This window comes from Pavona decussata, unplaced genomic scaffold (assembly GCF_977016875.1).
Source record: "Pavona decussata unplaced genomic scaffold, jaPavDecu1.1 SCAFFOLD_262, whole genome shotgun sequence".
In the NCBI taxonomy this organism is placed as follows: domain Eukaryota; kingdom Metazoa; phylum Cnidaria; class Anthozoa; order Scleractinia; family Agariciidae; genus Pavona; species Pavona decussata.
In genome coordinates, this window is record NW_028145665.1 from 950,001 (window position 1) to 963,088 (window position 13,088).

The following is a 13,088-nucleotide window of genomic DNA, read 5'->3' on the forward strand; positions in this document are numbered from 1 at the left end:
ATAAAGGAAACAAGTTACATGCTTTAGCAAGGAGTGACTTAGGGGACGTGAAGCATGTGATACATGACATATTTGTAACATGACATGTGTTTGAGGTCACAGATTTAGCAAAACTCCAAGACTTATGACAAATGAATTATGTAATGTTCTAGAACTACAGGTGTAGAGTGTACATGTAGTTTCAACAACTTTTTCCATGAGCCACACAGGTATACCTTGCATACCTACAGGTACAGTGTGTTTTTAGTTTGTAGTGACTTCATTATTATTTTCTCTGGTAGATTGAAAAAGTTCTTCTTTGATGCTGGAAACATGGCTTATGTTAAAGCCTTGGTGCATGTTCCTTTGCTACCCCAGGTATGGCTTACTCATGATTAGGGAGAGTTATTACCTGGCCAATGATGGGAATAAGATGTTAAGTTAGTAATGGTGAAGTATTATAGAGAGCTTCCTTATTTCCACTCCACTAAAGATAAAAAGGTTTGTAGAGTATTCTTTTTAATGACCTTTTTTAGTATTCTATTTCATATTGTCATTTCTGTTTTGTCTTTTACTTAATTCTAGGAGGACCATTATATAAACTACTGGGTCACCAGTAATATTGATGGTTACCCTCATTCCATAAGGTTTTATCATTGTCATCATCATTATCATTATCGTGATCATCATCATTGTCGTCATCATCATCATGGTTTGTGTCGTGTGTCAGATAGCAGAAATTCTTACTCCACCCCACTGGGTGTTCTTTCATCTTTGTTATAATCTAATTTGGTATAATCTGAAATATGTCTTGTTAAAGAAAGGGGAAGAAGAGAATAAAAATGAAAAAAATTAAGTTATCACTGATGGAGATTTTTGAAGCAGAAGCTTTTGTCTTTAGGGTACCCTCCTACTTTGCCACATGAGTTCCACCATGATTCAGAAAGAATATAAATAAGCCAAATATAAAGATTGTTAGTAGGTTTAAACATTAGTCATTCCTTTGTTTTTCCAGAATCCTCCATCTTTCGCCTTATCTGATCCCAAGCCAGCATTGGCACGGTCGACAAGCTTTGAGGGGCCCCCTCGTGAATCACTACCCACTGAAGACCTCAAACGGCAAAGCCTTATGGAACCACTCACTGTTCCCATGACAACAGAGCCATTAGTGCAAGCCACTCCTCAGGTATTACAGCATCCTTTTGGTCTTTCTTCAGTTTCGCTGTACAAAAACATTGATTTTGACAAAGTCAAACTCTTGAACTGAAAACAGTACTACAGAAATGAAGAGAAATGTCAGAGCCACCTCGCACAAAATGAAATTATACAAACTATAATACCATGGAAAAGTGGTGCTCAATTAGTAATTTAGGTGGTCACATTTTAGGGTTAAGGATTTCATTTAGATCTACAGAATTACCGGGTTTTATTGACTGGTTCATGAAGGAAAAAATAATCACCCTTGTTTAAACCTCAAGATTTTTAAACCATAAAATTATTTACACTGTACTTGAAAAAATGCCCCTTCTTGGTATAACCCTCCCACAACCACTCAAACGAAAGTCCCTTTATGAACACTTGAAATGCCACAAATAAAATAACAACTCAAGTGAGTGTCCCAGTTATACTCCTTGTGCTTTTCATTTTTTAGAGTAAATGTCCACTTTGATGAGCCAAGTTTTTGAAAAATATCCTAGGACACCAGTCCCAAGTAAATAATTATCACTTGTATGGTACTTACTGTTCTCCTATCTTGATGGATAAGTTGTTTCTATCTTCCTGCACAGAGCCAAATTTGTGTATTTTAACCTCCACCTTTATGAGTACTTACCTTATAAAGCAGGCACTCAGTTTTGCCTTTTTGTACTGTTTTTTGTATTGTCTTTAAGACTCCAGAGGCTGATATGTTAGGAATAGACTTTACAGATGGCCCCAAGGCTGATGACAGGTTTGTAATGTGAAGGGTTAGATAATGATCACTCAGCTCTACCTTTTGAATTTCTGTAGCCAGAAGGGACATAACTGACAATTTTAGCCAAAAATAGGTAAATTCTTATTACTTTCTTGTTGTCCAGTTTTCATTTACAAGGCTTTCTCAGTGTGCAAACTTTGATCTTTATATTTTATTCTTCGCCTGAAAATTAAATTTCCATGAATTTCACCTTAATTCTCCACTTCAGAAACTATAAGGAGTCAGAAAATTAGGATCATACTACCATTATCATTTGTGAGGACGTGGAACTTTAAAAAATGGCAGAAGTAGTGAGCTAAACCTGCCTTGTCTAATTAAAACAACATTTCCTTCACAGCCAATATACTGTCCTTGCATTATTATTCCCACCCACCCTGCCCACAAACAGAAACGTTCCCACAATCGCTCACTCATGCCACATTCCTCATTGTTACTGGGGTGGGAACATCAGGTACTTACAGAATAACAAATTTTGGCAAAATGATGCAAAATTTTCCCTTCCGGTAAAATAAATCAAATCTCGAACTTAATATGCTTGTAAATAGGAGACTGCACAACTCTGATGTTTAATTTTGCTTCAGACTGACTCACACTCTCTTGAGCTTCCACCTTTATCCTTTCAATTCCTGGTATATTTTTTGACTCTCCAATTCCTAGTTGCTTTTTCTTTTTATAGAGACCTTATAATCTATCAGCTGCGACAGGAAATTGCTCAATTAAAGCTGGCTCTTGAGCGACAACAAAAGGAAGTAAGTTAACATCTTGCTTTTCTCTCTGCCAGACAGCACTCATCCCACATAATTTATATTTGGTTTTTGCATGGCCAAGGGAAAAGGTTATGAAACATGATCAAACTCAAATGAAAATCACCAAGATAGAGCACCGGGATGGGGGAAAGAAGTGTGGGTGTAATGCCAAATTATTTCTTTAAGACAAATCACTACTACCTTTGTGGTAGCCTTTTTTTTTCACGTCGATTAAACTTTTCCTTGAGTTCAACTGTTGCACGGTGAATGACTGTAAATGACTGAGTAACGTACTTCAATTTTAAGTGTTAATTATGTTATGAGGGAATTTTTTTTAAAATGATCAAATCTTCATGTTGGTCTCATTTGAAAATCAAAAACAAATCCATCAATTTTTCTTCCCCACATGTATTTGAGGCGTATAAAAACCTGTAATTTCTCTTGATTCTGTATGGTCAATCTTTAGTTCAATGCAGTTTGTCCCCCTTGTGGTTAATTCACATGTAAAGGACATGTCGTGATCGCTAAGGTGATTACAGTTAACACAGGATCTTCATGGTGGTGAATTTGACCTGGTCATATTCAACCTTAATCAGCCTTTAGTTGATTATATTTTGTAAGTGTTCATTTACTATAAAATTACAACTGCAGTAATCAAGTACAGCATACATGTAAGGAAGGATACAAGCTTTCATATTCAGGCAAACAGCAACCAAATTATAATGGTGATTTTTTTATCTCTAGGCCAAAGCTGTTGAGGATTCTCTCCGTTCACAACTAGCACGTGTGAGTTTAAAAAAAGTTAATACATTTGGTGGTGAAATTATACTTATTTACTTAGTGAAATTATACTTACACTTACTTAGTGTTCATTCCACTGATAAAAAAAAAATACAAAAGTTTCAACATGTTTTTATTTTTTTCCAGCTTATGGATGAACTAAATGAATATAAGACAATTGCAGAGAAAGCTTGTGAGGTACTTACTTGTCATTCAAGATTTCTCATATTGTTATAAAGCCTTAAAATAGTTTTAAAACTGAGGTGACTTATCTTTTGCTGGTGACTTTTCAGGAAAATGTTTTACTGAGGAAAGACCTTGAGAGCAAAGATGAAGACAAGCCAAAAGGTGAATTCCTTTATACAGTATACTTTTCTTGCAGAAAGAGCAATCATATTTAGTATTATTATTATCATCATCATCATTGTTATCTTTTGAAAGGCGAGGTATATTTTGTTATACAGAAACTGGTTTGTAGTTGTTTCTTCAAGAGTTGTCCAATACACCAGCGCTGTAACAGTCTGTGAAATATGTGTAAATTTGCATACGTCTGTACCTTTGTGTACCCTGTTATTTCTCAGCTTAGCTTTGGAACAATAAGAATGAGCTCTAATTCCCAAAAATTGTTATCCACACCCTCATTTTCCATTGTGAATCATTTCAATTCAACTCAATTCAATTCATCTCTGATATGTTCTAGCAAATCAAGTGATTGTTTCTGCCTTCTACGCATGCCTGTCAGGCATTCCTTTCCTGTGTGGAGGAGGAATGCATGACGAGCCCAAAGTAGGGTCTGTGCAGAACGCTAGCTATTGTTTTTGATCCCTTACTATTTTTGGTGCATTGTGGCACAGTAATGCTAAACTTTGAGAGTAACTTGTCCATTTTTTTTTTCATATCTGCAATTTTCAGATCAGAAAGGTTCATCCGAGGAGAAATTCAATAAACTGAAAGGGATGTATGGCAAACTCCGAGAGGAACACATTCAACTTTTAAGAACTGTATGTTGAATAACAGTCATTTAATGTATTACCTTAAAAATGTTTATTTAAGGACAGTGCCTTCTAATACTTTTTTTTTGTGTGTGTGGTTTATATTAGAATCCAAAAAGGAAAATTCTGGGTAACCAGACATTTTTTAGAGATAATTATAAGCATGCAATTCTGAAGAGCTTTAAAATTACATAACAATGTATGGAATTATCCCCAAGAGTGAAGCTTTAATTATTATATCTGAAAAGTGCATGGTTATCTCCAATTTTCGTCTTGGATTCCAACAGCCCATGCTAATAGCTGCTTTTCTGGCATAGCCACAAACTGTACAAAAACACCTTTGTGCAAAATGTATGCGCAATAACAAAAGGAGGCACCATCCTTAAAAGAACAATCTTTAGAATTCATGCAGTAGCTACTATCTGTCATTCACGAAAACCTTTTTGCTGTTGCTTGTTAGCTTTTTCACATATAGCTGCCGCTTGAGAACATTCATTAATTGTTTTGCACCACAAGTTTGGTGTAAATCTGCAGATGTTGTTATCTGATTGGCTACATTAGTCACACTTTCTATTCTGTGATAGCCAATAGTGAGCAGGACAAAGACACTCAATTCATGCAGTTTAAAGTTCAAAAATTAATACAATGTAATGTAGTAAAACTATTCATTTCAGTATGGAATACTAAGCAAAATATTTATACTAAAACAAGTTTGATTGCTGTGCGTGACATTTGATTCAAGGTGTGCCCGTATCAGCTATCTTGGATGGAAATCTCAATGGCATGACTGCCTAACTGTTAAATATAATGCTTATTTATATTGCAATCGTTTTAACTTTTATTAATCGCTTTTGATTAGAATGCTGAGGTGAAGCAAAAACTGAGTGGCTCTGAGAAGGAAAAAGAGGTAATGCCAGCTGGAACTATGCTTACAGTAACTGAATTTGTATCAAATAGTGTTACATTGCATTGTTTGATCGTGCAAGTTGTTGTCGTTTTGGAAAATCATAGTCCCAAAGATGTCTGTCTTATGAGAATAAACTGTAAGTTGATTGAAGACAGTGTTAATTTGGTTATCATTGTGTGACTGTGAATGATTGATTACCACTTAACCCTGATTTAGTTGGGCTTTTTGTGAGTTCCTGAACTTGGGGAAAGGGGCAAAATCTTCTCTAAAATAATGTTACTCTAAAAAAAAAATTTGTTAAAGCTATTGCTATGTAATTGCCAACATGTTGTTGCCATGGAAATATCAAGTCACATGAGTATTAAATAACACGATACTTGAAATTGTTTCCACATAAATTTTAGGAAAAGTCACAAAGTGTAGTCGCTTTTGATTCGATATTAAAAAGGGCGTGAACATTTAAAATCAACACTGGAACTTCTGCTCCCCTGGCCTCCCTGCAGGCGTCACCTATTTCCTTTGAGTGGAAAATAGGAAACACAGGATGTCTGCATGTTGGCTAACTGCTCCCGTCCCCGGGTTGAATGGCATATTAGGCCAGAGCCCTTTTATCCAGGACATTGATCACTACACAATTTAACTGTTTATTTCTTGGTTGCACATTAACAGTAAAATGACACGAAGTTTTTTCCTTCTTATTTTCATTTAACAAGGAATTAAGTCAAGCTAATGACAAACTACAGCAGGAAGTTGATGACAAGGTAAATTAAATGTATTAATCTTTTACCTTCTTTCAATCTCAAAGGCAACATTTTGACAAATTTTCCAAGATTTCCAGTTGGGAATAGCACTTCATCACAGTTCTGTTCAGAAGAATAAATTAAGGTTTCTTCAGTCTCAGAAGTTTGAGCCACAACATATTAGTTGTGGCTCAATATTTTACATTTGGAGGATAAAGTGTGAACCAATTTGTTTTCAATGATAAATGTGGCTTTTGACTGGAAACATGTTACAGATAAGTGACTTCCCTGAGTGTTGTTCAGAAATTATCTTAAACTTTGCAAATGGGACTATCGAAATGTCATAATTGTATCCTCAAAGACCGTTTTTCAGAAAGAAACAGTGTTGATGTATTTGGGCTACAATCAGCAAAAATGAAATTTATGACAAATGACGATATTCCTAGGAAAAAAATTCCTGCTAGATTTGTGGCTATTTCTGACTGTCAAGGTTAATGCTTTTGGAGACTTTTTGTAAAATTTATAATATTTTAGTAGTATAGTGCTTTAGTAGAGAGTGGAGACTGTCTCTGTTGTCCTCCAGTCCAGCCTTTTCGCTAAATTACCATTCCATAAATTTCAAAATGCTGTGGTGATCGAAGTCCATAAGGTATCACTAAGTCATGCTCAAGTATAGGGCGCAGAATAAGAGTAATTGTCATGAGCGACTAAATGGCTCACAGCAGCTTGTACCAGAATGGGAAAGAACCAACTTCTTCATCTTGGTGCTAAGATAAGATAAAAACTATCACAAATTGTCTATAGTTTAGCAATGTCAAATTAATTATCATAACTAAAGGTTACTTTTTACTTGGCGTCTACACTGGCGGATTTTTTAATTATGAGGTGATGGTTATATTTTTATTTAAGGAGAACTTTGAATTAGGTCATGGTGGAATGAAAATTGTATGTCTGGCAGTCTTGAGAAGTTGAGATGTGATTGTGACAAATTAAGTTTAAGTTAAATTATTTCTTCCTCATAGTCAGCAGAACTCTTGCAAGTGTTTCAAAAAGTTGCAATGGCTGAACAGGATGGAAAGGTATGATTTGACAACTTGCTCTCTCAAGGACTAAGTAAAGTATCACAGTGGGATAGTTCTGGGGTACTTTTGATATGACACTACTGGATGAGAATTCTCTTTTAGCTATGGACCATCCTCTTTTTTCTGTTTTTATCTAGAAATGACACATTGATCACAAATCGGATGGAAAACAAAACGGACAGTGTGGTCTGGTTTCCATGATAATTTTCTGTACAAAATTTGGTTGGCTCACTTTCTGTATAGCTTTCAGCTGTGGCCAAAACATTGGTCGGTCAGACAGCGCCAGTAAACAGAAATAATCAAGCAACAATAATTCCAAAAAGCGTTAATGTATGGCATTTTATTTTCCAAATTGAACCTTAATTATCTCTGGAAAGTGCGTGGTTACCGCAATTTTCTATTTGGATTTTAAACGTCCTTGCTTAGACCTTTTCCCGCATAGTCATAAACAGCGCAAAAATGCCTTTGAATAAGGAGGGATCTTCCTTAGGAAACAAGGGGCTCTCCCACCATCCCGTGATGCGCAGAACGTATGCGCAGTAGCAAAAGGAGGCTTATTGGCCAGCCTTCTCCCAGGTACAATTCTTAAAAGAATGTTTGTTCATGTTTGGTTTTATCAACAGAGTTGATAACTTAAGGTAAATTGGCCACCGTAAAGAGATTCGAGTGCTGACGTTTCGAGCTTTAGCCCTTCAGAGCATGCCTTCGTGTTTATTTCCCACCAATACAGCACCGCAGAATTCTTAAAAGCATGTTTATGTTCGACTTGTTACATCACTTTTTTGTTTTTCGATGTATGCCATGCCAAGGTCATTTCACACTAAAATAATTAAAGGTTACTGATTGCTGTCATTTTGATTTTGTATTTAACTTAAATGTCTCACTTATAGATATAGATGCATTTCAACCATCAACTCAACTCACATTGTTATATAGCTAAAATTGGTGATGTTGTCATTAGATTCAGCGCGTTTTTCAAAGTTTGTTTGTCTTTGGACCGTGTTCCCCGTTTTACGGATTTATCTCGATAGAAAATTGGTCGTCTCATTGAAGATAAAAACTTGAAACAAAAAAAAAAAAAATTACACAGTTAGCGACAAAAACTACTTTGTCAGCATTTAGGGAATTCTGTGCCAAACAACATTCAGACAAGGCTCAAGACCAGTTAATCCTGTTTCCTTCGAATCTCAATTCTCGGGAACAAAATTAACTGTTTCCCTTGAGACCTGTCATTAAAGTGTTTAGTATTGTGGGTCAGACAAACACTACTTTGTGTTTTCCCCTATTCAATTTCCATCTTCCATCTTGAACTATTACATGGCACTAGACATGTAAGGCAAATTATTTTACTTATTAAAAACTACGTCTTCTTACCCCTACCCCTTCGCTTTCTGTAAAGTTTAAGATAACAGGGTAAAGTGAGGCCTGTCTAGAACTATATGCGTTGAAGCTTTTTTTATTCCATCTGTTTTCAGAGAATTGAGAGACTAACAAAGGAGCACAATGACAAGGTATGAGTAGAGTCAACACAGTTGCACTGTTTTTCGTGCAAAAATAGGAAACGAATATAGCATGTATTAGTGATGATTACTTCAACATCAGTACATCCAACATACAGTGTATACTATGCCTAATGTAAGGATGAATGACTGGTGTGCGGATGGGTGGCCGTAGTTCTCGTCGTTATAGAAACAAACTTAAGGAGTAGTGTCAGGAACTCTCCTTGATAAAGCTAATGAAATGGGGTCCTTTTTTCTTGCTTTTTCAAATCCTTGATCGAAAGTAGAGCACTTGTCGCATAATTTGGGAGCAGTGATGGCGCAGTGGTGAAAGCCCTCGCCTCCCAGTTATGTGGCCCAGGCTGAGTTGTTGTTGTTTTTTGTTGGTTCTTGTACCTGCTCCGAGGATTTTTCTCCGTGTTCTCCGGTTCTGCCCTCCACAAAAACCGGTATTTCCCAATTCCAATTTCGACTTGAGAAACATTGCTCTGTGGGTGTGCCATTTATTTTATTTTGCTCTATTTTATTACGTAACATAAAACTCAAAGGGGGGGAAGAGGGGGTGTCATGTGTATTTCATGTGGACCCCACGCGTGAAATTTACTCTTATTTTCTTTTTGTTTAATTATTTAATTTAATTTTTATATTTTTTTGGCCGGTGATAGATGGATTCTCTCATGAAGGAGCTGGAAACGTTAAAAACAGAAAAACTTGAAACAGAAGAAGCAAGAAAAACAGCGGAAGAACAAATAGAATTGATGAGAAAAGATCATGAAGGAAAGGTATTTTGTATTTTCTTGTTCATGACAGTGGCAATCTTTATCACTAGGCCATAAAAAGTCATTCGTCCACAGGTACATAAACAGGATTTTCAGTTAAAAAGCGGCATAACGTTAAGTTTTGTTTGGACAAATTAAAGCGGCAGCAATAATAAGGTAGGCATTTAATGGGGTGGTTGTTTCGCAGTTTTTTAATCTGTGTTCTCTATGTCAGTTGCCTTGACTTGTTAACATGATCAAAGCCGTTCTCCTGTTGCTGGCAAAATTTAAAGGAAATAGTTGGTTGTACGAGATTTTAAGTAATACAACAAACACGAGAAAGCGTGTTTCATCAGATATCCGAACACTGAGAAGTAGGTTGAAAAAAAAAAAAGGCGGAGCCGAGTTTTTTAAACGACTTCGAGGTTCTTGATATCTGATGAAACACAACTTCGAATGTTTGATATGGCTTCTCAAATGATCAATAATTCTTGGAGAAATTCAAGCCTAAAGTTGGCAAAGTTTTATGGTAATTGGGAACACATATCCAAACCACGGTCGCAGTAGTGATTTTCTTTGTTTTCTCTTGATGAATTATTAATGAGTTTGAGAATGCAGTGTAAAGCCTGGTTTACACCAGCGACATAACGACGAAGGGGGCGAAATGGAAATAAAAATTTGTGCCGATGTTTTATGTCAAAAGTTTGAACAATATAACATAATGACATAAGCATACAACATAAAGAAAAATCTAATCTTCTCTTTATGTCGTTATGTCATTATGTCGCCAGTGGGCACCAAGCTTAACTCACGTCTGCAATTTAAACGGGATTTGCTGAATTCAAGATGGTTGAGTGACCAGTCAGGTATTCAACTGTAAGGCAAAATGCATGAATACACACGCCCAATTTTGAGCAAGGAATGAGGCAAGGGAATACAGAAAACTTTGGTACTGATTGTAGTGTTGTGTTTGTTTCAAGATTGCGGCACTTCACAGTGATCTGACAGATGTACAGAAGGGAAAGACAGATGAAGAAGCAGCTAAAAGAACAGCAGAAGAAACTATTGAAAGAGAAAGAAAGGAAAACCAAGATAAGGTCCGTGTATGAAGAAGGCGGGTTGTTGTATGTGTTGTGGTCCAATTTTACCCTTGGACCAATTTTTCTTTTTCTTTGTTTTTGTATATGGTAATGTATGATGATGAGTGTAAAACAAAGAAAAATAAAAATTGAACTAAGGATATAATTGAACCACAACATATGCACTTTGGAGTTGCATTGTACTTTGCATTGTACGTTGCACTTGCATAGTGCTTGCAAGTCTTAACATTCAATGTCTTGAGAGTCCTTGAAATGTGGTTTTGGTGTTAAGTACTTGAAATATTCAAAGAAGCTAAATTTGTGCAAATTAAAGTATCAACAAAAATGTCTTCGAAACAAAGAGAAATCTTGTTCCCAAAAATTATTGCAGTGCGTAGTAGTGTCCTTTATAGTGTATAGTGTTAGTTATATATTATGTTATTATAAAAAAATAAACTAATAGGTTTAGTAGATTGATGTATTATTCAGTAATGATACAGGCAAACTCAGAAAAAGAAATTCCGAGTGCTCCTATCAGGAGTCGAACCTAAAACCTTCGATTACTAGTTCAGATGCTCTACCACTGAGCTACAGGAGACTCGTGATAGCTAAGGCCATTAAACTGGGTTCATAGGACAAACATCCTGCATACTGCTAGGTTTAGGCAATAAACTATTGTTCTTCCTTAAACGTTACGGCTGATGTCCTCGAAATGTCCTAGAAAAGTCCTTGAATTCTGGTCCAAAGAGAATATGAACACTGTAAAGAAAATAACGCATTCGGTCTAAAAACATTAAAAGTAATAATTGCCCACATCTTTTAAGGTTTCATCTCTCATGGCGGAGCTGGAAACATTAAAGAAAGAAAAATGTGAAACAGAAGAAGCGAGAAAAACAGCAGAAGAACAAATAGAATCGATGAGGAGAGATCATGAAGAAAAGGTCAATGCGTTTCTCTGTGTTTAGCTTTATTAGTTTGTGGTTTAGTTTATTATCTCTCCTGGTTGTTATTTTTTTCTGTTAGTGAAGATTGCAGCACTTAACAGTGATCTGTCAAATGTTCACAAGAGTACGGAGAATGAAAGTAGAGGCAGCTGACAATAACTGAATTAAGGAACCATTGAAAAAGAAAGAAAGGATTATTTATGGCAAACTATACAAAGAGGTTTCATTCCCGAGAAGAGGTTTCTGTAAAGTGACATTGAGGGATGCTTATCGCAAACAAAAAATACTTTGAAATGAATGGAGGGAAAAGTTTGAGCAATAAAGTAGATTTACATGTACTTTACCACCGTGTTTTCAATCTCAAATCCTTTCTTATCTTTGACCTTTGAATTTTGAATTTGATTTTGCCGTAGGTAACTGAGCTTGAAAAAGAGAGACGTGAAGTGCTCATGAAGGAAAAACAAGACCTGGTTGGTAAGATGCAGATCTAGGAAAAACGTCACTGGACTGTAGAGGAGTTGAACTTTTAAACGTTAAATTTGGACGCTCTAACCGTCATGGGGAATTGTAGCGAGTCAGCTAAGATCAGATGTTAGGGGGAACGGGAGAGGGGAACGTTAGTACAGATTTACATTTTTAGAAAAATAATTTTACAACTTTGCCCTCATTTATTTCACAGGTTTGGCTATAGAGTCGGCACAAAGAACGATACATGACGCTTTGGACCAGTTTGAAAATCCAAAACATAGCTCAACTACTTGCACTGCAGGTACGAGCAGATTCTTATATTTTATATCTAGTTCCTTTGTGGGGGTCTGAATCATGGACTCTTTAAATTGGCACCAGGACATGGATAGCTAAATAGGACAAATTTCATATCATAATAAAAGGTAAAAAAAAAAATGCAGGCTGTTCCGATGTAGCTTAACATCTTCTCCGTAGCATCAGGATGGATGCACGTCCACTGCAGGGTTACCCAACAGTGATTTGGTAGGTTTTCTAGCTGAGCAGTTTACCTGTGACCCTTTTTTTTAGAATAGGAGTACGAGACTATCTCCTCTAATGATCGTTGGGACATTTTGCATTTTACTAAGACTGCTCCCCATTGCCCTTAAACATCATCATCCGGCTGCATTTGAGGGGGAGAGGGAGAGACCACAAATCAAAAGTCACAGTAAATATGGTAAAAATTGCTGAAATAAAGGTGTTTGTTCGCCATAAAGGAACTGTTTCCAACATCGCGAAGGAGGAGAGGGGGAAACCATGCAAGTGTCACAGTAATTCTGAGATTGAGGCTTGGACGTCTAACCTTCAGTACATTACAATGACCACAGGGCAACCATAACTCCACCTAATAACCACAGTATTAAAGGACTCCATTAGACTAACGTATTTCGATAAATTAAAATTCGTGCTTAGCTACGTGGCTTAGGGAAATAAACCAACTGAAATTACTCTGAGGCGCAGAGATTAATAATTAATTTATTTTACCTTATTTAGCCAAGCTAGAATTTTAATATATCGAAATTGGTCTATTGCAACCTTGCTGGAAACCTGTCCTTCCCAAATAAGTTGCCCAATTATGGAGGAAGTAATAAAAGCAATCGTCT

At 36.3% G+C, this 13,088-nt stretch overlaps 1 protein-coding gene across 1 annotated transcript in view; it reads left to right on the top strand.

Annotated features, from left to right (window-relative positions):
- LOC146456036 (huntingtin-interacting protein 1-like) overlaps window positions 1-13,088 on the top strand; it is a 37,196-nt gene that overhangs the window by 11,756 nt on the left and 12,352 nt on the right. Inside the window, 18 exon segments of the mRNA XM_085093573.1 lie at window positions 282-357; window positions 995-1,165; window positions 1,869-1,927; window positions 2,628-2,700; window positions 3,442-3,483; window positions 3,625-3,675; window positions 3,771-3,825; window positions 4,390-4,478; window positions 5,329-5,376; window positions 6,090-6,137; window positions 7,139-7,195; window positions 8,674-8,709; window positions 9,363-9,479; window positions 10,436-10,552; window positions 11,359-11,475; window positions 11,563-11,690; window positions 11,891-11,952; window positions 12,158-12,247. Of these exon segments, the coding sequence (XP_084949699.1) occupies window positions 282-357; window positions 995-1,165; window positions 1,869-1,927; window positions 2,628-2,700; window positions 3,442-3,483; window positions 3,625-3,675; window positions 3,771-3,825; window positions 4,390-4,478; window positions 5,329-5,376; window positions 6,090-6,137; window positions 7,139-7,195; window positions 8,674-8,709; window positions 9,363-9,479; window positions 10,436-10,552; window positions 11,359-11,475; window positions 11,563-11,690; window positions 11,891-11,952; window positions 12,158-12,247 (1,436 nt within the window).